This window comes from Coturnix japonica, chromosome Z, assembly GCF_054131305.1.
Source record: "Coturnix japonica strain WE chromosome Z, WE-NBRP24, whole genome shotgun sequence".
NCBI lineage: Eukaryota > Metazoa > Chordata > Aves > Galliformes > Phasianidae > Coturnix > Coturnix japonica.
Genome location: NC_140702.1, coordinates 22,413,959 through 22,439,964, shown reverse-complemented (window position 1 = coordinate 22,439,964; position 26,006 = coordinate 22,413,959). Strand labels below are relative to the sequence as shown.

Here is a 26,006-nt window from a genome sequence, read left to right as displayed (position 1 = left end):
TTCCCATTGTCCTGCCATTATCTACCCTTTCAAAGAGTTGACTCCCTCATGTTTATAGGCTCCCTTCAGATACTGGAAGGCTGCAGTGAGGTCCTCCCACAGACTTCTCTTCTTCAGGATGAGCAAGCCCAGCTCCCTCAGCCTGTCTTCATAGGGGAGGTGCTCCAGCCCTGTGATCACTTCTGTGGGCCTCCTCTGTACCCCCTCCAACAGTTCCCTGTCTTTCTTGTTCTGAGAGCCCCAGACCTAGATGCAGTACTCCAAATGGGGCCTCACAAGGGCAGAGTAGAGAGGGACAATCACCTCTACATCCACCCCTCTTCTGATGGATCCCAGGATACCATTTGCTTTCCAAGCTGCAGCTGCTCATGTTAAGTTTTTCATCCACCAGCATCCCCAGGTCCTCTGCAGGGCTACTCTCAAGGACCACTCCTTCCAGTCTGTATATATATACAGAATTCATCTGGCCCAAGTGCAGAACATTGCACTTTGTTGTATTTGAACCTCATTAGATTCACCCAGGCCTACCTTTCAAGTCGGCGGAGGTCCCTCTGAATAGTATCACTTCCTTCTGCTGTTTCAGCCGCACCACTCAGTTTGGTGTAATCAGCAAACTTGCTGAGGGTGCACTCAATTCCATCACTGATGTCACTGATAAAGATATTAAAGAGCATTGGTCCCAGGACAGACACCTGGTGGACACTGCTTACCAGCTTCCACCCAGACACAGAACAATTAATCACCATCTTTTGTCTGTGTCCTTTCAACCAATTCCTTATCCACCAGGTGGTCCACCCACCAAATCCACATCTTTCCAATCTGGAGATAAGGATGTGGTGGGGGACCATGTTGAAGGCCTTGAACAAGTACAGTTAAATGACACTGGTTGCCTTCCCTTATCTGCAGTGTTTGGCCATGTTGTGATTGCATTTTGCAGTGGCTAACTGTGGAAGCTGTGTCTTTAAATTAAGAGTTTGCATATGTTGTCTTACAGCAAGGACACTTTTGAGAACTATACCACTGTTGATCAGTAGTCAAAAAGACTAGAACGTTATCTCTAAAAGATATGTGACCTGTGTATTCTGGTACCATGTCTGATAGTTCTGTGGTTTGTAATCAGTAAAGACCCTACAACAATGCATTTTTAGAAATGCTGTGCCCTAATATTGTCATTTATCTAACACAAAAAATAGATGTCCAGTATATTGTATAAGTAGCCTAGGTATATGGTAGGTGGGAGAAATATTTCTAAGGAGAAAGACCAGAATTCCCAGATGATATTTGTCCTTTTTTTTGTGTTTTGGAAACTGACTATTTAAGCTAAGAATTAGACTCTGAGTAAAGTTTAATACACAACCAATACATTTATTTTTTCTTACTGTTGCTCCATCGCTATTTAATAAGTGATCTTACATAAAAAATATATCTATATTCCATACAGATAGATGTGAAAGAAATGGAAACTGACATTGAAAAGTTTCTGAAGAAACCTTTTCATTGGTAAAAGTGAGCAAAATATTTTCCCCTGTTACGTATATCCCTTATTAAACCATGCCAAATTTATTGTTATTATTAGATTATACCAAGTTCTTGGCAAAGCTTTGGCTTTATGTTGAAGCCAAAAAGAAGAGGAAACAAGTGTGTCTGTGTTAACCACTAGGATAGACAAAACTACAATTGAGCTACCTTTTTCTTCTGCCAGCAGAACTGAGGAACTTGCTGTCACGAAAATCTCGTCCTAAGTTAATACTAATATGTCCCTTCAAAAAAGGTCTTTGATATTCGTCTGTTATGAAATCTATGTTCTGAAAAATAACAGTAACTATAACTTAAAACAGCCAGAAACATTTGTAATTTTGAGGTCATGAATTTGGTCTTAATTTTGTTCTATTTATCTTCATAATCAGATTTGGGTACTTCAGTGCTTGCTCGTATCTGTGAAAAACATTTGTCTGTTGTGGTAGAATTCAACTTTCACTGTAGCTGTGGGCTTTTTAAATACTTTTCTTTATGTATTAATAATTGCATCCATATTAGTGTTTACAAAAAGGGGATTTTAGAAGGGATCTCAAAAGGCTCTGTAAACTGTTCTGAACCAGGATCAAGTATGTATCAATTGCTAGTGGTAGAATCTAGTCTTGCTGATACTAAAAGTCTTCCACAGGACAAAATCTGTAACAGACTAGCCATAATGGATCACACTGCAGTCTGCTCGGGTCAGGAACTTGTTCTCAGATTGATGCCTACAGCATACTAGAGAACAGCTTTAAGAAATGGGACTTTACCTCATTTTAGAGCATTGATTCTTCTTCTTAGGATCTTGATCTTGAACATGCAAAAACAATCAATGGACACCAGACCCCTTTAGTGCTCAAGTCCTGTAGTGCTGGTTTTATTTAATTTACTTATAGTCACAATAAATAATACAGAATGCATTTTACTCTCTGAAATACATTTCTTCCATTGAAAACAGTGTATGCTGTATATTAAGACATACTCATAAGATTCTCCTAAGTGATATCCTTTGATCACTGTGTACCTGGTAGATAAACCTCCCTAGTAGATTTTCTTTTTTTTTTAAAATATATATATATTCTTTAAACTCATTACCAGAGAAGCAAGTTCTTTACCTTTATTTGGATCACCTTTGTTGCTGAGAAACAATTACACCAATGGTTCCTAAAAGGTTGAGTTTTCAGCTTGAGAATCACTAGGTCATCTTATGCAGGGCACAATACTTTCCTGAGACTCATGGCTCTGAATGAGGCAGTGTTGCTTCATGCTGGTAGTACGAAGGAATGACCTGCAGTGTAAGGGCTGTGTTCCATGCTCCCATCCAAGAGGCCACAACGTGAGATAAATCTCAGTGTAGAACAAGGCAGCGTCTCCTGATCTCTCTTCAGTCTCATAAAAGCAGGGGACAGAATTTCAACCAATTGTCTTTGGTGTTTTGCAATAACTCCATTATTCTGCAGTGGGTTACTATTGTTTTGAGTTGAAGGGCTAGTAATATGAACTGAAAGCACAAATTGAAATTGTGCAGAGCCGAATATTTAGCTGATTCTGTATACTTCTTTTCCCATGCCTTCAACAATTATTTAGGCTCTCAAGATGTTAGAACTAATGCTGATCAAGTTCAGTGGGGAAAACTTCACTGCTTGAATAGAGAATGAAGGATTGTCACAAAGATTAACCCAGTCTTCTGAGGCACAGAGTAAAAGATGAAGAATTTGAATTTTCATATCCTGGTCTAAAATGAAGGTTTTATTTTTATACTGTCACGGTTTCCATAAAATGCTGGTCAGTGTCCCTAAGGGTCTAGTTTCTTCACTTCTAGTACGTACTTACACAGTTTTTTTTTAACTTAAGGTTGCATATGTTTGTGTTTCTGTAAGAGTTTGAAAACTGTTAATGCAGTGATTTAGAAATTACAAGGTATTATTTATGAGACAAATTTCTAAGCATTATGTCCTCAGAATCTGCTGTATAATTTACAGTAATGCTTTAGGTTACTTTGGGAAACAACTGTTTCATCTGAACCCCTCCATAACTTCTGGCAGACCTGTCTAAATACCAAATTGTTCCAATATATATGGGTGTTGATAGTAAAAGCTTTTAGTTAAGTTTAAATATGACAAGCTGTTCTGAACAGGGTGGATATCAGTTTATGTGTTCTAGATGGAGAAATCTCTTCTGTGGTTTAATAAGACCAAATAAAGCTAGACAGAATAGAACCAGTAGAATTATATTGTAAATTTTACTGTAAATTTAGTCTTTGTGATGAAAAGTAGTGAACAATGATCTGGGATAAAAATGTATTAGAAACCATTCTTCTGGTTGGCTATGCTATTTTTCTAAAAGCTTGATGCCATTAGATTGCACCAGGTATTCCTACATATAGTAGTCCTAAAAATCTAAAACTGTAATGTTTAATCTCTTTATGGGAAGGTACACATATTTTTGTTTATATAGAAGTTAGTTACATTACTTTTGTTAGACGTCTGATTAAAATTTGCCAAGGTTGTAGAATAGTTCCCATGTGGATACTAAGTTTCTTCTTATAACATTTCAGATTTTATTGTTTCCATAAGTTTTCAACTTTATTCAATCCTTTGTTTCAAGTTTTCCCAACAAATCTTAGTTATGATTGTTCGAATCTTCCTTATAACATACTGCATCAGATTTTTGAAGCAAATGCTGACAGCAGCAGTATTATTCTTTACATACCAAGCAGATACCACATGGTTTCAATAAACAGGCACCCCTGTTGAGCATGGATCAAATCAAAACCCCTGAATAAAATGCCATGATAGAAATCTGTCTTTAGATCTGCTTCTGACTAAAAAATGAATTCTTTTAGAGTATATCCTACAACTGATGTATGTATGTAATTCCTGCTGATGCTAATAAAAATTGAAATGCTTCTAGAAATCAGCTTGGCCTTTTATACAACTAAATAAACAGAACAAATCATATGGAGTTTATTGTAGGTGGCAGGAAGGCTGACTTGAAAGTCTTAAGCATCATGGTCCCGTTGGAATTACTACTGATCCTAAAGACATTAAGGTTTTTTGAATAGCCTTTGGCCTGGGATTCTTACCAATAGTTGTTTAATTTCTGTGATTCAACATGATAAAAGTAAAAATTAAAAGAACAAAAATTCTATTTCCAAGATCAGCATTAAATCAGTCATGGTGTATATGAGAAAATATTTTTATTTTGCAAAGACTTTTCTTGGAATTTTATTGCCTGAAATTACATCAATAACTTTGGGAAATCCAAATGTAAACAGACTGGAAATATGATGTATATATGCAAAACTGTATTTCTTATTTCTCCTTGCTGCATCATTAACTCTGTCTTCATTGAATTAATTAATAAATGAATTAATTAAATGAATTTGTGCATTGCTTTCAAATAATTTAAAAAAAAATAAAGAAGAAGAAGAAGAGGTGGGAGATTGTAGGTTTGGGGTATGAGTGGCTGATTGCAAAAGAAGAACTTGTAATATTCTTTATTTCAGTAATACACACATATCAGTATAAAACTGAGTCTGTGGTACCACGGTTTTTCCATGGAAGCTATAACAGATACAAAGAATACTGCAACACTGTTTGATAGAGCAAATTCTCAGCTACAAAACACTTTTTCAGCATAGTCAACACCACTAGCTGTGTATTTTCACCAGTAATAAATAAAAACCTGCATGCTGCATTCCGAAAGATCCTCACCAGTGAAGATGACCCACTTTTTCAGAACTGCTATGATGGTGTTGTTGCTGCTAGGGAAGTGTTACTCACACAGTCCACTTTTCACTGGCTCAAATAGCAGGAAGTCAGAATGTGTCAAATCAGGTCTACAGGATGGATGCTCACAGCCACTGATCATAGGTTCATAGAATCATAGACTCACAGAATCACGTGGTTTGAAAGGACCTACAAGATCACCTACTCCAACCATCCTCCCATTACTGTTGCTGCCACAAGCCACTAAACCATATCTCCTAGCTCCTCATCCAGATGCCTCTTGAACACTACCAGGGACGGTGACTCCACCACCTCTCTGGGCAGCCATTCCAGTGCCTGACCACTTTCTGAGAGAAAAAGTTTTTCCTTATGTCTAATCTAAACATCCTCTGGTACAACTTGCGGCCATTTCCTTGGGTCCTGTTTGTTGTCTGGGAGAAGAGGCCAAGCCCCTTCAGGAAGCTGTAGAGTGCAATGAGTTCTCCCCTGAGCCTCCTCTTCTCCAGGCTAAACAATCCCAGCTCCCTGAGCTGTTCCTCATAAGACTTGTGCTCCAGACCCCTCACCTTTTTCCTTGCCCTTCTCTGTACATGTTCCAGGGTCTCAATGTCTTTATTGTAGTAAGGGTCCCAAAACTGAACACATTACTCCAGGTGCAGCCTCAGCAGTGCTGAGTACAGTGGGATGGTTACCTCCCTGCTCCTGCTGGCCACACTATTTCTAGTGCAGGCCAGGATGGTGCTGGTCCTCCTGGCCACTTGGGCACACTGTCAGCTCATGTTCATCTGAGCATCAACCAACACCCCCAGATACCTCTGATCTCCACAAACATTTAGCAAGCATTGATTAATGTCAATGGGTACATTTTTTTCCACATGGAGGTGTTCAATTCCATGCCATTTCTTCTTATGTACTTCCATATGTGACAGCATTCTGTCAGAATGCCCCTCTGCTGCACACTGTCACATGGCAACAATATATAATAGAATATTGGAGGTAAAGTTCAGCCTCTATTGCCATACCATAGTACATGCCCCCTGTGGGGAAAAAATGGCACCCACTAACATTCATTGATACTTGCTAAACATTTATAGAGTCTAAACTGTGGGTGTGAGCACAGTGAGGTGGTGGGTGGTGTGTTTCAGCAGTGGTGACAGCAGCAGTGGGTCAGCTCCACTGGTGCAGATTTTTATGAGTACAGCATGCAGGCTCTTGTTTACTGCTGGCAAAAATGCATAGCTAATGGTGATGGCTATGCTGAAAAATAGCATTTTGTAGCTGAGAATTTGCTCTGTCAAATAGTGTTCCAGCGCCCTTTGCATCTGTTGTAGTTTCCATGGAAATAAATAGGAAGCATTATTTTTGTGCTGCAGATAACCCTTGTACAAAGTCCACATTCTAGGAGCTCAAACTCTTGCCCTTCCTCACAAAGAATCTTCCTCAACAGGGCAAACTGTAGCTTTCATGTTCAGCCTCATTGGTGGCAGTTCTGTTAAAGAACATATATTTAGGAGTGACTTCTTATAGTTCAGTTATTCTACTAGGATTTGTTCATTTCATAGGTTTTATTTCTAGTGCCATATGTTGATCAGAAGCAGTGTGCTCCATCCACATTCATTTCTGTGTGAGCAGCCCTGTGCACTGTGTGTCACTATAAAACAAATTCTGCTGATTTCTTTCAAGCCCTTTCAACAATTACAATTATCTTTGCCATCTTTCCTCTCTTCTTGTTAAACTAAAAGCTATACAAATGTAGAAATGCCAAGTTAAACTACACCACCTTCATGTGTTTTGTATTAAAGACTAAATAGGAGCTTTTTGGCCAAATCAGTTTATGCCTTCCTGTCTAACTTAACTGCTATAAATATTAAGTACTTCAGAACCAACCACACAGAGAAATAACATTATCTTCCATTGTCTTTGTTTTTCCTATTATCCATAACTTGCAGACAAAGTGCTGTTCATACTTTCCCCAGTTATCCTTGGTGTTCCCCAAGGGCTTCAGCACTAAGTTGGAAATGAGCTGTTCTTTTTTCCCCGCTTCCTATTTTTCTTGGTTGGGTTGATTGCTGGCACTGTCCTGACAAAGGACAGTTTTGCTCAGGGTCTAACTTCTGTCTGGCCAGCATTGCATAATGTTAACCGTTGCACAATGCAACAACTGGCACATGCTGAGATTTTTTAGATGAACTCTTATCCACAAAAATGGTACTGGTGTCTGAAAGATATCATTAAGTCTTGCAATAGCGCTGAGCATCTGAGTCTAATTTAACTGTGCTATTTAATTTAATTACATGTTTGTTGTAAGAAGTTGACTGCTGCTGTTACGGTAGATTAGGAATGGAAGAAGTAGAGAAGCATTCAACTAAGAGGCTCTCTTGAGTGGCAGGTAAACACTTGCACAGGACAGCAGCTGATATTATCTAAGTTATGTAAACCTCCATCAAATTTTGATGCAGCAGCTTTTGAACAATATAAGAACCAAAGCAGGTTTTCTGACCCATTTTATATGAGTGATGTTACAACTGATATGGGAAAGTGGTAGTGGCTGATCTAGTAATCCCTTCTGGACTTTTTAATCAAAGTGAAGAAAACAGATTAAACCTAAGCTAGAGATGCTGATCTCTGCGTGTGGAGCCTCAGATTAGACAAAACTGGATTGCGTGAATTGACTTCAAACCCTGAAGTGAGGTGAGTATGGTGCCACTGAAGTGGCTGACCAGATGCAAAAAATCCAATTCCCTGAAGGTGCAAAAAATAAAATAAAATAATAACATTGTCCTTCAGTCCCTTTACTTCTACATATGTAACACATGTAGGTAAGACCATTTCATTCAGAAGAGTTATCTAGTGTATCCCTGAAGGCAGAAGCAACAACCCGTCTCCCTTAGCAGATCAGATCGAGCCTGCAATTTAAACCTAATGTGAGGTAGGGATTGCTTCTTTGCCACTGATAAATCTTCAGTACTGTTATGTCACTTCTGTGAATTAAAGACATTGGATGTCAAGGGTCATATAAATACATCTAGGTAAGGGAGAAATAGACATAGGAAAGGTTTATGTACTTGTAGAATTTGAAGATCACATCTGTACAGATTAGATGGGATAATTAGGTACTTAAAAATCCACTTTAGTAAAAACAAAGAAGTTCTAGAAGATGGACAGAAAAGATGTAGACTGTTTTTTATTTATTTACGTAGGGAACTGTTGTTTGAATTGTTACAGTTCCAACAGAAGAGAACAAGATGAGATAAAGAGTATCCTTAAATGAAAAGATATTTCCTACTTTTCAGTTTTGGTAAACTTTGAGTTTATGGGACTGGTACACAAAGAGAAAGCAAAACAAAAGGAAAACTTTCTGTGCAATGAGTAGTGGTCCTGCAAGGCCAAAACCACTGGACAACTGATTGAGACATAGTGCAAGTGTGCAGTTATATATAAAAAAGTATATGTTACAGTAATTTTACTGGCTATCTCTATGCCTTTTAATAGAAGAGAACTACAGTGATCTGTGTGGGACTTTGGGATCCAGTTGTTTTCTCTCCTGCTGACAGGCCTTACAAATAGCTCTGGGGTGAAAAGGATTTATGTGGTCATTAAAATATGACAGAATTCTTTGTAATCATACCTTCCCTAGCTTTTTTTTCAGATTAAATTCTTTACCTATGTTGCCTGTTATTTTATGCATGTGTGTTAAGTAGTCATATTTGTGCTTGTGTATTTATGCAAGTTCATGTCATTCTCACCTTCTTACTCAGTAAGTATACTGCTCTGTGAGTGTGATTTAGTAAACCATTGGTTTAGGGCATCACAGGCGTTTTAAAATTCATTAGTGAGCTGAATTTACTTTTCACAAGTCTGAAGTTAAGAATGTGGATGAGAGAAGGGGAAAATGTGACAGATGTTCTTCCTCAAAGTGTTATAGACCAAAGGAAGAACACTTGGGAATGTGTACTGAAAGCCAGCGGCACTCATCTGCTCTGTGCCATTAAACACAGTAATTCTGAATGAATTTCACTTGTATACATGTTTACATTACTTTTTCTGTGTTATCTTTGAAGTTCTTCCCATGGTAGCTCTCAGTCCTTTATGTGTGTATGCCATATGTGCCCCTGTGTGTGAGGGGAGATGAGGAAAGGAGAGAAATTTCACTCTATCACATGACAGATTCCTGGTGCAGAGCTGCAATGTATTTTGCTTGGCTCTTCTACAACGTTTGTTGTCCGTTGGGGCTTTGTGTTTCCAAGGGCAGAGGAGTTACAAGAAAACTCATTCCATGGCACATGCAGTATCAGCTTGGGCTGCTTGCTTATAGTCTCTCCAGATTTTGCTTCTTTCTCAAGTATATCCATCTATATTTTTAAAAGCCAAGATAGTCCTTGATGCACTTTTGACAAGCAGCAATGACATGTTTCCTATCTGGAGAGCTCTTCAGTGCACATGGGAACAGAACACACAAGTAATGGTTCCTCTTTGTTGTGGCACTGAATCCCAGTGTGCCAGTATTGAAGATGGTCTGATCTCCAGCTAAGGCTAGCTTTAAAAAACAGAAATGTATCAAACAGCCATTTCTTAGCACACATCATCCCAGTGCCTGCCACAGCTGTCACAGAGACACTGACATGCACATAAATGCTCTTGAAAGAGCCCTCTCTGTAAGCAGCTCTTTGGATGCTAACTTTTAAATTCCTATTTCAATTCAGTGCTTGTTGGAGAATTTCATGTATAGGTGTTGATCTTAAGATAAAACCATATAGGCTTTATGGAGGCTTGAAAAGATTTGATGTATTTGAAATTAAACCATATTTGATCTGACCTTGTGTGCTGTTTTCTGCTATGTCCACTGACATAGCTCTAAGATATCTTATTGTCTAGGTTTCAGTGTTGCTCTGTATACTGCATGTTATGTACTGTATATGTAACATAATATCCTAGTTCTGAAATTTTCAGAAATGGACTTGCATTTCTGTATTAATTTAACAAGTAAGTCAGGCTATTAAGGGAGTTTAGAAAACAGTTTACTCTGAAATCTGCCAAAAAATCTAAGTGTTGGTGCTCCAGCCTAACATCTAGAAAAAGAAATTCATTGTTTTGGGATTTGTGTCAGCTAAAAAACTACAGTTTTAATTGTTTGCAAATTTTTCTACAGGGCTGGTGTTCAAGTGCCATGATGAAGGCTGACACAAACTGCTAAAAGGAATGCACAGAAGGGTTTCAGTACAACTTACAATGAATGGTAACGACAATTGCACGAAAAACAAAAACCAAAAAAACCCTTAGTTTTACTTGGAGGAAATGAAAGACTAAATGCCACAACCACTCTTTACTGTAATCATAGCCACTTCAAAGATTCATTTAATTCCAAATCCAATTTATTGATTCAGATATTCACACTTGTGCTTAGTATGTATAAGAGGTACTGAATCCTCATCTTTTTGCACATTCTAGGCTTCACTAAGTCATTCTCTAATTATTTTAACCATAGGAATACTGATAGAGGAAAGAGAGAAAACATTTGGCCCTTTCATTTTCTGCTTTTATGACTGAAAGGACTAAGAAGACCCTAGTCCAAAGACACTGCATGTTGCTCACACCCTCAGGTGACTATGATTTTATTGGACAGGTTCAATGCAATTCATCCATGCTCCATCAGGGATTACCAAGCCAGCTCAGGAAGAGTTCTAACTTTCCCTGTTGCTCTCAACAGCACATATCAGGCATATGCCATATGGCCGTGCAAACAAATACATGCACAGCTTTTTCTTTGTGGAACAGCGACAGAACAGTTTGGGGCCATATGCTACAGAACATAAATGAGCACTCTGGTGGCTTACGTGAGTGGGGTGAACCAATACAGAAGAAATGTGCAGTTGTCCATTTTTCTTCACAATGAAAAGCAAGAATTCATACTGCGGTTTCTTCTCCGTAATGACATCACCTCATTTCTGGCAAGTGATTCTCCCTGCAACTGTGAAATATGAAATGACAATTTTTGTGGTCAGTGACAAAATCACTTGTGGCTGTGAAGGAGACTAACTCTCAACGTCCAATTTGCTTTAGTCACTTAACAATCATAATATAATAATCATTCCCAGCTGAAATTTCTATAAAATTCAAATGTGTTCTGAAATAAAAAATATTTGGATCTATATCCTAATTATTTCGGTAAGATTTTTGTTTTTTGAGAGCATGAGAGGGAAAAAAAATATGTTATCTTTGAATGATTTTGTTAAATAAGGCTGATTTAAGCAAGCAGTTTTCCCTGGTTTGGAAGGTAAGAAACCCAAATGAACAAGCAGGAGTTCTAGAACACAGACTCAGACCTGGAAAGCTTTTGGCAGGTAACTGCCACAGGTTTTAACTGGTTAAATTTCACTGTAAAAGTCATGGCACTGTCTCTTGTTCAGTATCTTGGACATGTTGGCACTGAGTTCATCTATTACCCTGCACTAGAAAATGAATCCCATTACCACAAAATGTGCTTGTCATCACAGCCAAACAGCAGCACCACCAGGATTTGGGAAGAAAAAATTAGGGAAAGGAGAAGGAAAGAATACCTTTACCCTGCATGTCTAGTTAGGGTTGTTTGCCTTCCATCTGTTTAATCTGGTCTTCATGCACCATTCCATGTGGTGATGCAGACTTGCTCATTTTTCCTGAGACACAGGCTTTGTTGGCCTCTGTGGCTGATATTTATTAAGAGACAGGAAAAAGTCATCTGGATACCTAGAGATCCCTTACCCTGGGATCAGGAATTCAAGAAGCTTGAGGACTGAGTTTGGAGGAAGAACTGAGGTGACATCATGGATGTGTATAAAATAAAATGTATTTACTAAACAGATACACTAACTTGAGGAGAACTTCAAAGGTTCCTTGAACTGGTTTTCAAAAACCAATAGTGGTAAATATGCCTCATTCAGCTGGACTTGATTTAATCTCTGATAGACCTCCACAAAACATTACAGGTTAGGATGAAGCTGATTCATAGATACACTGCAAGAAGGAGGTGGCAGAAGAGAGAAAAAGGAAAAATATTGACTTGGAGAATATTAAGTGGAAGGATTGTCTTAGCTGTTGATCTCTGATGCCAACTACAGATTTCTTTATTTTGAGAAAAACCTTCAGGCATGTTATCAACATGCAGACAAATGCTTTTTGCTGACACAGAGCCTCTCAGAATGGAGTAGCTTATCTTGAAGAAAGAACTGATATTGATAATCTGAGAAACAAAATAGAATAAAAGAAATGAGAAGGACTGACACTTGGCATTCTGATACAGTTCTCAGCTGTTAGGTATGCACTGGAACCAATAAGGAGGAGGTGCAGATGTTCTAGTACATCACAGGATATCTATCAGCAGGAAAGTGTAACCACTGGGGGTACATCCTACCGAGCACAGAAAGGAAAGTGCTGTGGAAGAGACAGTACTACCCAGAACTCTACCACCACTTCAGAAAGAGATCAGACTTCCAAAAATGCAGGGAACAAGAGAAGAGAGTGGGGTGGGACTGGGGAGTGCAGTTATCACTTCAGAGGAAATTTGAACATTTAAGCTTTATTAGTGTAGTAAAATAAAATTTGGAGGGTGTTTGTGGTAACTTCATACAACAGAAAGGGGGAAGACGTGAATGAAAAAGTTAACAGAGGCATCAAAGGTAAGGGTTATGAACAGAATGAGTTTGGGCTGGCCACTGTGGGTGTGGCTGTCTGGCTATTGAAGAGGAAGGGTCTGGAGTAGTCTTCTAGTCACAAGAGTAGAACTTATTTAAAAGAAGACTTCAGTGCTCTTGAATTTGGTTTCATGTGTTTACAAAAGGGATTATAAAACGTGTTGTTGTGATGGCAAAGGACTGAGTTCAGCCATCCCACATTCCTAGAAGGAGGGATCAGGGCCTCCCTTTGTTATGCCCAGGTGCCAGAGGAATTTTCAAGGTGGAAATGGAGAGCTAAGAGGGAAGAAATGAGATGCAAGGAGAAAATACTGTTTTGTAGCCTGTGTTTGCAATAAGTAAGTGTAATGTAATGTGAGTAACTCTTAAATTGGTGTAATTTTGGAGCTTGATATGGGAAAGGCATCAAAACAGTTTTGTATATATTCAGCATTGTTCATCATCATATCCTAAGAATCAAAGTCTAAAGTGATGGGAATGCTGCATTTCTGAAGAAGTCTTCCAATTCAATTATAACTTTAAAAGTGCGGTAAACTAAGATGTTACCACTGTTCAAGTTTGTGGAACCATTAGCAGATGCCTGCTTGTGGTTCTGCACTATCAATCTTAGTGCACTGCTATCTTTAAGTTGCAAAAATATAAACTAAAAAGGATTTAGAGAGCACACTTGAATCACACTTAGAGCGTCCTTATTTCATGTAACAAAGCACGGCTGAGGCGTCTGGAAGCTTTGCTGGGAGCAGAACCGCTTCCTGCCCACGAGCAGGAAGCCAAATCACTTTTGACGCCTCAACGGAGCAGCGGCGGCCTCAGACGGGGTTGTCAGGCCCGCGGTCCCACCGCGGCCGTCGTCGGGGTTTTCCCTCTAAGTTTTGGGGATGCAAAAAGGCGTTGGTTTTCGCAGCGAGGTGAAGGAGGCAGTCTGGAGCCGCAGCCCTGCTGCTGATCGCTTCCCTCCCACCTCCCCAGGTTAATTTTCTCGTTGGAGATTCCTTGCGAGTCGAGGGCCGGCCCGCCTCCGGCGAACCCATCCCTCCAGCCGCTGCCGCGGGAGGTGCTCCCCCAGTAGAGGGTGCCGGAGCGCCGGGGCCGCCACCCCTCGGTGCCTCTCCCCTCCCCTTCCCTCCCCTGTGTCGGATTTGTCCCCGGTGACGTTGGGATGCTGGGGAAGGCGGAGGAGGAGGAGGGGAAAGGAGCGCGGTTTCCCCCGCCCCCCAGTCCGGGTGAGTCCGTTAGCAGGAGAGTCTAGCTGGGGTGGCGGTGCGAGGCCGGCAGCATACACCGCACCTCCCCGCTTGGGGAGCCGGGGCCAACAGCACCGCTCCTCACTGCAACGCATCGCTCCTCACTGCACGACGCCGCGCCGCTCCGCCCGCAGGCACCAGCACTGATCGCAGGATGGTCCCCGTGGCCGCTCTGCGTCTCCTGGCCCTGCTGGCCGTCGCTCTGCTCCTCCGACTCCGCGCCGCAGGTAAGGGGTGACCGCCGGGAGCCGCCGCTTTCGGAGGGATTCAGCAGAAGAGAGCCGGGGGGTGGTGCTTTCTCTTCCAGGAAAGTTGTGCGTCCCGCATGAGGCTGGTGGAGCGCCAGCATCCCAAGTTGATGCTGATTACCCATTTTGTTTTATTTATTTATTTTTTTTTCTATCTATTTATTTATTTATTTTGCAAATTGGAGACCCGATGTAACGTTTTTACCAGCAGGGCAGGCAGGAGGTGAAGGCGGGGAGGGATCTTACGGACCCCATACCTTCCCGGGAGTCCCGCAGTTCCTCTCCGTTCCGTGCTGCGCCCCGACTGGGGCCGTGCACCGGGGCCGTCTGGAGGCGGGCGGTGGGAGGGGAAGAGAGGGAGAAAACAAAGGAAAAGTTCGGGATTTTGTTTTTGCCGAGGGTAGGTAGCGAGGAGTGGAACCTCCTCCTTCTCTCCGCCCGCCCTCTAGCCTTCCCATCGGAGCGGTTATAATAATGTGTTATTATTTGGGCCGTTGAGTGTTGCCAGAACCTCAACGGGAACCAGGGGGGTGAGGTGGGTTAATGCAGGCGAGGGCCCGCCGCCGTCCACACAGCAGATGGAGGCAGAGGGCCTCAGCTCCGGAGTGTCCCGTTCCCGACGGTGTCCGGGGGTCCGCCCGTCCGGGGCAGCGCGCCTCAGGCATCCCGGTGCCTGGCCACTGCGGTGGCATGGGATCGGTGCTGGTTCTGTCGGGGAAGCGCCGCGATGTGCGGGGACCTCGGGGGAGCGGGGAACCATATGAGCTCCTTTGAAAGTCGCAGCATAACTTTTTTTTTTTTTTTTTTTAAAACTTCCCCCCTCCCCCCCTCCTTCCACGTTCGCTACAGACGCGCGGCGCTTTCGGAGCAGAAGGGGGAGGAGGTTTAACGTTTTCATTTTCCCCGGAATGTGAAATGCAGCGGGGAGGTCGGGCTGTCCGACAGTGCTCTTTGATCTCCCCCTTACACCGCTCTCTGGAGATCTGCCCCCTCCCCTCAGCACTGCCCACAAACCCTTCCCGGGGACCGCGGGAGGTGGCGCGGGAGCACCGCTCCGTGCCGGGCTGGGGCCAGGCGCGCTCCCGATCTCTGCTGAGCTGCACCGAAGTGCGAGAGGAGAGAGATGATGTCTTTGAGGAAAAACAGCGATGCTGCAGATTAGAGGGGACTTGTTAATCAATTGCACGTTTGAAAGGGCTTTTCTTCCCTTTGTTGCTCTCGCTAATCCATTTACCTCCCACCGGGAGGTGACAGATGCCGATATTTCCTGTTACTCAGCGCTGGGTCCCAGGTCTTGCCATTTGTTGCATTTCCTTGAAGGGAGCGGGTCAGCAGAGAGCTCGAGGTCGCAGGGGGGCTGGGACGGGGGTGGTGTCGGGGGAGCGAGTTACCTCTCGCAGGTTTGGGGTCAGCTCCCATCGAGTTTACTTTTTCTGATGCCTTTATTCCCCTCTGGGAGGGACAGTAGGGGGGAACATCAATTTGCCCGGCCCCGCACAGCTTCCTGGGCCGCCCCCGTCCCCGGGTGTGCGCGCATTGGAAAGACTGCTGTATTGGGAGCGGCCCGCTCAGTGCAGCTCCACGCGGCACCGCTTAATGGTGGGAATGTGGCATGGACGGTTTTTTTAATTATTATTTTGTTTTTATTTTTCCCCCCTCTACGCTGCGGTCGAGAGCCCATAGTGACAACAATAAATACTCGTGTACTTCTGCTGCTTATCTGTCTTCTTCTGGTTAATTAGATTTGCTCAACGGTAAACAGACGATGTTCATCTACGTTTCATTTCATCTTTTATTTTTGAAAATGTTATCTTGGGCTTTAAAACAAGATTAGAAGAGAGGGTGTCAGTGTGGTGGAACTGTGGGTACGCAGTATGGTGGAACATAACCTGAGGTTTACTTTGATTGTTCCGTCTCCTTACTGTTAAATGGGAAAGGATGTTTATCCAACCTAAAGGTAATGCTCACATGGCTTGCAGGGTATGCAGAAAGTTGTCTTTGAAAGCATATATATAAATTATGTCAACTGAAATCTGGGAAGGAAAAAAAAATAGTAATGCTGTGCTGTGATTTTGCAGGCCTGTGTTTTGTAAACTTCTCCCTAACATTGCAGTGAAATAAACTTATTTCTTCGGGTAGAGTGCTAGCGGAGAAGTAAATAAAGGAGCAATCCACTCTGAATGCTTCTAAATGCTTTACTACAAAAAGCTGTAAAATGAATCTTAAAAGTTGCGTAGAATTCAGCTGTAGCCCCCTCCTGACCTTGGTAAAGGAGATTCAGGTCTGGAAAGTGTAGTTGGATCACTTGGTAGAAGTACATACTGCTTTGAATATAAGAAATCTTGGTGTCACTTATAGTGGGTGACGTTGACTGCATGGACAGTGTTTTGGTCAAACATTTATTGGGCTTTTTCTTGCGTTCATTAAATTGTTAAGTAATTTAGTGGTGAAGTTTATCCTTGGGTCAAAGGTTGCCACTGAATATCTTTCCCTCTTGAGTGTCTTTAGATAACACTAGGCATTTGTAATGGAATTACTGTTTTCTCCTCAATCTCTTTTCTGCTGTAAATAGCATAGAAATGCAAGATGTGGGGAGAAAAGGACCAGTTGGCTGACAAAGCAAATTAATCCTATTTAGGGAGCTTCCATTTTGCAGGAAAGCTGATCTTTTCTAAACTCACTTTGTGTAAAGTGAGAATTCTCTTCAGAACCGCCATCAGCATGGGAATATATTTGACCACCAATTACGAATCAGTGGCTTTAGCCCATTCACAGAAGAGAATGAGACTGAAATGGAAGGAATGGTAACAAATACGCTTATTTATTTATTTATTTTGTATCTGTGTGAATTTTCTGCATATTGGACTTGCGTCCTTTTTAAGGTTTAGCTTCAGACCTTAAATTCGTGTTTTGCATTTAGTGTAAATGTCAGCTAGAAACTGTCATCATCATTATGTATCATCTATCTGTACGTTTGGCCCAGATAATAATTTTTTTCAGGGCGTTAAAAAAAGAAAAAAGGAAAAAAAAAAAAAAAAAAGAAAAGAAAAAAAAAAAAAGAAAGAAAACAAAAACAACAACAACAAAACCTCTTCCTTTGATTTTCAAACATAAATCTTTCCGTAGATGCTCTGTGTTGTGCTATGCGGTTGCTCCGAGGGACGAAATGCTACTTAAAGAGTATTCCGTCTAATTTATAGCATCTGCCACTACGTTCTCTGTGAGAAGGATGGCTTTCTGTTTAAGTTTGTTTATTCATTGTGAGGCTTTTGCTTTGTAAAGGAAGTTGTCGTTAGGCTCGGCACGTCTGAAAAGTATGCAAGTCCTCAAGTCTTCTAATCCAGTGACTACAAAGTAGTTAAAGCTTCAAAAAAGAGGAATGACAGGATTTTGGTTCACTAAAAGAAGATGCATTGTTTGTTAATCCTGCTTTTTATTGTTACATGTACTGTAGACGTTTGCAACATTGGAATTAACCATTCGGGACAAACGACAGTTTAACTTAAATGATCGTCTTTGGCTCTTGGTTTTGTCCGAACGTTTCAGAGGCTTGATGTGAACAATGCCCCGTAGCAGCTTCTGGTATTCTGGTTTTCCAAGCCTTTGCCATAAGCACATGTTCATTTGCAGACATCCTGCTGGATTTTTTTTTCTGATCCTCTCTTTAGACCTAACACACAACAACCTTTTCTCCTTGTATCTGTTCATCCTTCTCAGCTGCTTTGGGAAGGGATTTCAACTTATCTTTCTGGGAAGGGATTTCAACTTATCTTTCTGGGTGATGTTCGTCAGTAATCTCCTTTGAAATGGAGTGACTTTTCTGATTAGCAAAGACAGCTTTCAGAAAACCAATGTGATACCTTAGCTGTAGAGTGTGTCTTTGTCTTTCAACTTGCAGTGGACAAAAGGCTTGACTTAAGAACACAAGCCTGTATTAAAATTTCAGTAAGAACAGGAAATCACAGCAGAAATGTATTGACACACACCATTACTTTAATGGGGATATGTAGATGTATCAAACCTTCCATGGGTTTAGCTGGCTCACGTGGCAGTAGCACAGGTCTGGAGCAGTTTGCAAACCCTGCTGGAGAAGCAGTGTGGTTGCCTTCCAGAGAGATCTCTTCTGAGTTAGTTTAAAATTAGCTTGTATGTTCCTGCTTGAACTGTTGATCACATCCACATCTAGGTTTAGTTAGACCAGCAAGCTTTGATGGTCTACGAACAGAGTTCTGCAGGAATGAAAGACTGCATGGATAGAAGAAAACAGAACTGGCATGATGAAAACAGGTAAGACCTTTTCAGTTTTCCTCAGGTTGGTTTTGATGGAGCAGCAGGTGGATTTAGATTTTGTGGTCGTACTGCTTGTGGGACATGCAAAGTGAAATGTTTAGTGTTCTGTTCCAGACCCTAATGTGTCTGGCTGGTTTCAAAATCTAAGTAGTCCAGTCAAGAACTTAGTGTACACTGACTCCCCACAGTTATGTTGTCACTGAGCTCTCTATAAACTTTAAATGTAATATAATGTAAGCATATAAGTATACTTTTAGGTTAAATAATTCCTCTTCAGGTGATGTAAACACATAAAGGGAAGCAAGAAACACACATCTCTTTCTGCTTGAAAGAAGAATCCCTGTGTATATGCCATCACATCTGTGGAATCTCTGTAGAACTTAGATTTCTTGTCCATGAATTGCTCTGTTTGGACACTTCCTTTACTGTTGGTATAAACATTTTACTCTGTAACTCCAGGTTATTGCCCTTTGTCCTCATCAGTGGTGCTCAAGGCTATTCATTTAACAGCTCATCTGTTAAGTATTTTCAAGATGAAGTGGATTCCACAACTGTTCTTCCTTGATTTTGGTAGTTTAAAACCTATGTTTGTTATTTATTTTCATGGTCCTGTGTATTTAAGTGGAACTACTTGTTGCATTGTATGGAGAGAGTATAAATTTTGTTAGTTCTTTCAAAATTATGAAGCTTTATTTTTCTATACAACATACACAACTGCCCAGTCGAATCATAAATTAAACAGCTGAAGGACTGATTCCTTAGCAAAGTGATAATGCAGACACGTATGAGAGTAGTATTTGTAGTAAAACAGAAGATGGAGGACGAATAACTTAAAATTGACAGGAATAAACAGAAAAAGTTTTTTCCATGTTTCTTATTGGGAAAAAATACGTTGCAAGTAGTGAAGTTGGACTTGTATTAGTCAAACACAGAAATGCTTTCTTCTAAATTATATCAACTGTAAGAAAAAGTAATTAATCATCTTTAAATCTAAAGGAGAAGTAACAGAATTCCTCCCAAATACAAACTAGAGAGACAGATTGTCTGCTACATAAGTGCAGGAGCTTTATTTGCTCCTTACTGACAACAGCACAGGCAGATCTCTTGAGGGCTTGGGATGAAACAGATTTTTCTGGAGAATGGATGGAGAAACAAAAATCTGATGTGTGGGTTTATTTAGAGCAATGTGTGCTCAGGCATTTGAGCTGTTGTTTACAGTAAGATCTTGCAATTATTTGTTGTGAATACTTACTTGTAAGACTTTAGTTTCTAAATTTCAGTGTTCTCAATGAGCTGCAATTGCTGTACTTTTTACTATATATGGACAGACGTCATCCATATGTACCTGCTAAATGAAGCAACATCCATCCATAATTCTTCATTTCCTTTCAGTTGGATGTTAACACTTTTCAAGCTCTTTTGTCACAGCAGTGAGGGACATTTGGCACCCTGTTTCAGACAGTGTCACAAAATCAGTTTACTTGGTCTAAGCTTAGCTGATTGATTTTGAAATTGATCAAGCAGAAGTCTCACATAAGCAAACACTACCAGTGGGCTAGAGGAGGTTGTAAGTTCTGTGGCACTGATGACTATGCTGGGATTTTAGGGGTGAGATCACCTGTTTCACTATCCTGCTCAGCCCTGATAGCCTGTGTCAGGAGCATTTAATGAAGCATCTGTGAGAAGGATGGGAACAGTGGCAGTAGTGGCATATTCCAACTGTAGGAGAAATTAATCTCCATTTAGCTCAGAGCTCTCTCTCAAATGCTTCTCTTATTTCTTTCTGCATGCTTTACCGGCACCTCCTGTAAATATCTGCAGAACTAATCATTTTTTTCCTCACTGTGATGTCTCTAGAATTGTTCATTTAATGGTTCAGCTAATTGTGTGCTGTTGTGCTGGTTGCTATTACCTGCTTTTTCATATACTCTGTCTTAAATTTGCCTCATATAGCAGCTCAAATAGCAGCTTCATTGTTTAGCTTGGTCAGTTACAGAATGTCAGTAGTTCAGGTGCACGAAGAAATAATGTGTTACTGATAGATTAAGTGCAGCTGAGAGAGCTACAGTACAGTGCAGTTGTGCTGGTGATCAGTGGTGTGGCATGAGGGATGGATGGCTTGGGGGGACTGAGTCACATCAGCATTTCCTTGGATCAGTTGAGGAGGTTGTCAGGTCTTCCTGGCTTGTTCTTTTGGATGCAGAACAAATTTAGGTCTGGTGCAGGAGGAACAAGATATTTCTGAAAGGAAAAAAAATGAAGAACAACACTTCTGGAAACATTTATCTGATTTGCCTGGTTTTGCATGTATAAAAATATAGCTGAGTAGAGCACAATCAAAAAATGGAAGGGAAATATGGTGCAACTGAATTGCCCTTGACTGTAGCAGCTGATTTACTATAAAACATATTCCATGAATTTCGCTTATAGCCGTAAAAAAGCAGTTTGAAAAATTAGGAGGCCAAGGCGACATATAAAATCTTCACACTTGATAATGGGAAAGTTGTAGAAGGAAGTTATACAGTGCAAAAAGCGTGTTGAGATTACATGGTGATATATAATGTGAGCAGGAAGTCTGAGAGATAAATCAATGAATGGCCATACTGTGGTTGTTTCTCATTTAGAAATGTGACATGGCAGAACAGAAAAACAAGGATGTTGGACATAACTATCCTGTTTCTGTATGAATGTTTACCTGTTCTTAATAAAAAGAAAATAAAGAGGCAAATGGAAGCTAAGCCAGAAGAAGTTTGATAGTTAATCCAAATAAAAATATGTATTTCAGGCAATCTTATTCTGTTTTTGCATGAGCTGTCTGTTCTACTTAACATGTGAAGAAAGCTTTTGTATTTTTAATGAACAAGCACGCCTGCCCTTAGGTAGTATAGTACCTTGTCAGGTAGTATAAAATCACTCAGACTTGATATCAGAGAGCTCGTTGCCCCAAGTCTGACCCTGTGAAGTCCATCGCAGTGCTGGTTGAGCCGGCTGGTTCCTGTCGCAGGACCACAGGTGCTGGCTGGGGACAGGAGGGTGACATGGTGGGAGGGGAGTGCTTGGCAGCCCTCACGCAGAGTTGCTTACATAGCCGTAGGACTGTGCGCTTCGAGACAGAGGAGGCAATATGCAAAAATTCTGACATAACTGTGTGGGCTAGAAGTTTTAAGCGACACTTTCACAATATTCTCATATCTGATGGTGATCTAAGATTGGATCCTGTGGCACTGAGCCTAACCTCTGCTGTTTAAATAAAAATCTCACCAGCCTCGAAAGTCTAGTCTGCAAACAAGTGTTTAATTAGTTGTCAGTTAGTTCTTTGTGCCACAAATACTCTTTCTCATTTCTTCTTCTGTTTGAACAGTTGAATTTCCAGAAGTCCTTTCTTCAGCTGAATTTTGTACTCGCATTTAACATTAGGTGTGCTGACTCAACAGGAGAGTCTTTTTGTTACAATAAACAGTGAAATGTAAAAATAAAAGATTTATGAAGGTTATATATCTATATGAAGGTTATACATCTATCAGAGATTTGTTTTATAATTTAATCATGGTGGGAAAAAAAATGAGACTCTAAGTTAAAAAGGATTCTGAAGCATCTAGCTGCTACTGCAGGTAGGTGGAGTTGCCTGAGACAAGTCAGGCTGCCCACTGTATTACCACATCATCAATAGCTGACTCCCTTCTGGGGGGAATAAAGGGCCTGATATATCATTTGGGTCCATCCCACAGGGAGGTGTGTTGCCTGCATATAAGATCAGGAAATCCAAGGCACAGATGGAACTTGGCAAGAGATGTGATAAACAACAAGAAGGTACATAGGCAGGGGGAAACAGGTTAAGGAGAGTGTTTCCCCTTTGATAAACGAGGATGAAGAACTGGCTTCATCAGACATGGTAAAAGCTCAGGTGCTCAGTATGTGCTTTGCCTCAGTCTTCACTGGTGGTTAGGCTTCCTTTGTCTGCTAGGACACTGAGCCTCTATATGAGGGTGAGGGGAGCATATTCTGTCCCACTATAACAGTGAAACGAGTCCAACACCTCCTTGTGAAAATCTGTGTAAGTCCATAGGGCCAGATGATATGCATTGCGGGGTTCTGAGAGAGTTAGCTGATGTGGTTGCACAGCACCTCTTCATCATATTTGAAAAATGATGGCTATCAGATGAAATCCCCAGTGACTGGAAAAAGGGAAATATTACTCCCATTTTTAAGAAAGGGAGAAAGGATGTTTATGGAACTGCAGGCTGATGAGCCTTACCTCTGTGCCTGGGAAAGATCATGAAGCAGATCCTCCTGGTTATCATGTTAAGGCACTTGTAAGATGAAGTGGTGATCTGAGACAGGCAACTTGGCTTCACCAAGGGCAATCTTGCCTGAGCAATCTGGTGGCCTTCTATGATGAAGTGATGGCATTGGTGGACAGAAAAAGGGTGCCAGATGTCACCTACCTGTGCTTTTGCAAAGCCTTTGACATGGTCCCTCACCACATCCTTCTCTCTAAATTGGAGAGGTATAAATTTGAATGATGGATTGTTTGACAGATTCAGAACTGGTTGGCTGGCCAAAGGGTTGTGATTGGTGGTTCTATGCATGGGTGGATGCTGGTCACAGGTAGTGTCCCCCAAGGGTTGGTCTTGGGACTGGTGCTCTTCCGCATCTTTATCTGTGATGGAATTCATTGCATCAACATATTTGCAGACAACTCCAAGCTGAGCAGTGTAATTGATACACTGGAAGCCATCCAGAGGGATGTGGACACACTGTAGAAGTGGGCCCTGTGAACCTGATGAGGTTCAACAAGGCCAAGTGCAAGGTATTGCCCTTGGGCTAGTGTAATCCCAGGTATTTAGGTAGACTCAGGGAAGAACTCCTTGAAAGCAGCCCTACAAAGGACTTGGTCCTGATGGACAAGAATCTGGACATGAGCTAGCAGTGTGTGTTTGCAGCCCAGAGGGCAAATTGTGTTTTGGGCTGCATCAAAAAAGTGGTGGCCAGCAGGGAGAGGGAGGTGATTGTCCCCCTCTACTCAGCTCTTGTGAGGCCCCATCTGGAGTTCCGTGTCCAGGCCTGGGGATTCCAGTGCAAGAAGGATACAGAGCTCTTGGAATGGGTCCAGAGGAGGTCCGCTAAGATGATTAGAGGGCTGGAGCACCTCTGATATGAAGAAAGATTGAGGGAACTGGTCTTGTTTAGCTTGTAGAAGAGAAGGCTCCAGGAAGACCTCATTGTGGCCTTCCAGTACCTGAAAGGAGTGTATAAACAGGAGGGGCAATGACTATTTTGATGGGTTGATTCTGACTGGACAAGGGGGAATGGTTTTAAACTGAGATATGAGATTTAGGTTGTGATATTAGGTGTAAGTTTTTCTCTTAGAGAGTGGTGATGCACTGGAACAGGTTGCCCAAGGAGATTGTGGATGCCCTATCCCTGAAGGCATTCAAGGCCAGGCTGGATGTGGCTCTGGGCAGCCTGGTCTGGTGGTTGGTGACCCTGCACACAGCAGGGGGGTAGAAACTGGGAGATCTTTGTGGTCCTTTTCAACCCAGGCCGTTCTATGATTATGTGACTTTATAATTCTATGATTCTGTGATTGCACTTTTAATTTGCTGTCTTTCTGTGGCTAAACATAAATCTTTATTAAGAACTTGAAACACTTAATAGAAAAAGCTGGAGAAAAAACAAAACAGAACAAAACAAAACAAGAAAACAGAAGAGACTGTGACAGAGAAACCAGAGAATTATGTTCATGTAGGAATTTTTTTTACTGGCAACGGGAATAAAAATCATTTGAAGTACCACAGGAAACCAGTAACTGATGGGTGACCATAGACATTAAAAGTTGCTTTAAAATATTCTGTCATTACATTGGTGGTTGATGATGACTCCTTTCATGATAGACCAGAATCCCTTATAAAGGGAAAGGTTGTATTATGTAGATAAAATTACAAGCTTGGGCAGGATCTGAACCAAGCCTACATGAGGAAAATATATTTGCTGTTGTTTTAATTTTAAAAATAACCATACTTCCTTGCTCTGCCTGGAAGCAATTTAATACAACAAATTGATTAAAAAAAATAAATTCCAGCCAGACCAGAAGTGGTAGTTAATGAATATCTCAAGAGGGTGAGTCTGTTCTTTATATTTCATTCTGCAGACTCAGTGAATTTGGGTATTAATAGTTGAAATTATAGGCAGTTATTCAGCCTGTTTTTCTAGAACTGATCTCCCATTTACCTTTCTCTGTTGATGTCTGTGTAGAAGTAGGATTCAGAAATTTGTTTCTTCCTATGTAATAGAGTCCACAATATTGGGGCTCTCAAAGCAGAAGGGAAAATATACTTGCAAAATTTATGTCTAGAGCTTTTGTATAACATTGCTTTTCAGAGAAAGACACATTTTTCTCAATGTGTTATTTAAGGGTATGCTGAATGTAGAGTAAGCTTTAAGTAGTATTATGCCAGTCAAAAATAACAGCACGTAGTTAGGAAAGCAGATTTCAAATGTTACCTCATTCACAATCCAATGCTTAAACACAGTTTTAATACTGAAACTTGGGGAAAGTACTGCAAAACCAGAAGGTGTAAATTTACAGCCCATTTTCAGTGTTAGAAAAAGTGGCAAACAGTGTCTCACATTTACTGAACACTTACTGTGTCCAGAGAGGTTGTTATTAGAACGTACTAGTTCAGTGTGCAACCACAGAGTAAACTAGGCATAGTAACTTCTTCCTGCAGACAAGTCCTTAAAGATCAGTGAAATACCTCAAGTGTCATCCTTGATAATTGGCAGATGATTTACAATTTATAGAAATAAACAGGGGGGAAAAAAAAAGAAAAAAAAAAAGAAAAAAAAAAAGAAAAAATCCAATAGGCCTTATTGCTGGAGTTTGCTGGAGCTTTAGGCTCCGGAGGAATACTTAAAGTGTGTTTAAGTCTCAAGAGATTCTGTAACGGTATCATTAGGGGAAAAAGGACTAGAAGGCATTTAAGAGTTCATATCATCTGTCCTTCTAGACAGAATCACATAAAGCCAGCTATGCCAGCCCATTCCACGGAAGTGAGAGGAGCAGAGGCTGAATGATGTCCATAAGCAAGCACACAGGCACAGTGAATCCATATCCTTGATTGTAGTTTAAATGCATTACTTCCCCCAATAGTTAGTTCCTCTGCCACTTGTAGCTGTACTACAGGATTTTTGCAAATCATGAAACATCTCCTTGAAGTCTGAAATGAAAACTTTTTGAGAAGTATCTTTATTCCTTGTCGGCATCTCTTCTTACAGTCTTCCCTCACCCAAGCCTATTTTTAGAGC

General features: G+C 41.1%; 1 protein-coding gene across 5 annotated transcripts in view; it reads left to right on the top strand.

The window, feature by feature from the left end:
• Positions 1-14,132: 14,132 nt before the first annotated feature.
• The window catches only part of ROR2 (ROR family WNT receptor 2), a 142,273-nt gene continuing 130,399 nt past the window's right edge, over positions 14,133-26,006 (top strand). For 4 of the 5 annotated variants that reach the window (XR_014939307.1, XM_015849387.3, XM_085528630.1 and 1 more), the window contains exon 1: positions 14,133-14,387. Coding sequence is in view for 2 of the 5 variants with exons in the window: in XM_015849387.3 (XP_015704873.1) it covers positions 14,315-14,387 (73 nt within the window). In the remaining 3 variants the exon portion in view is untranslated. Of the gene's footprint in view, positions 14,388-18,594; positions 18,696-26,006 lie in introns of all 5 variants that reach the window. The other variant, XM_085528629.1, reaches the window with a different exon arrangement.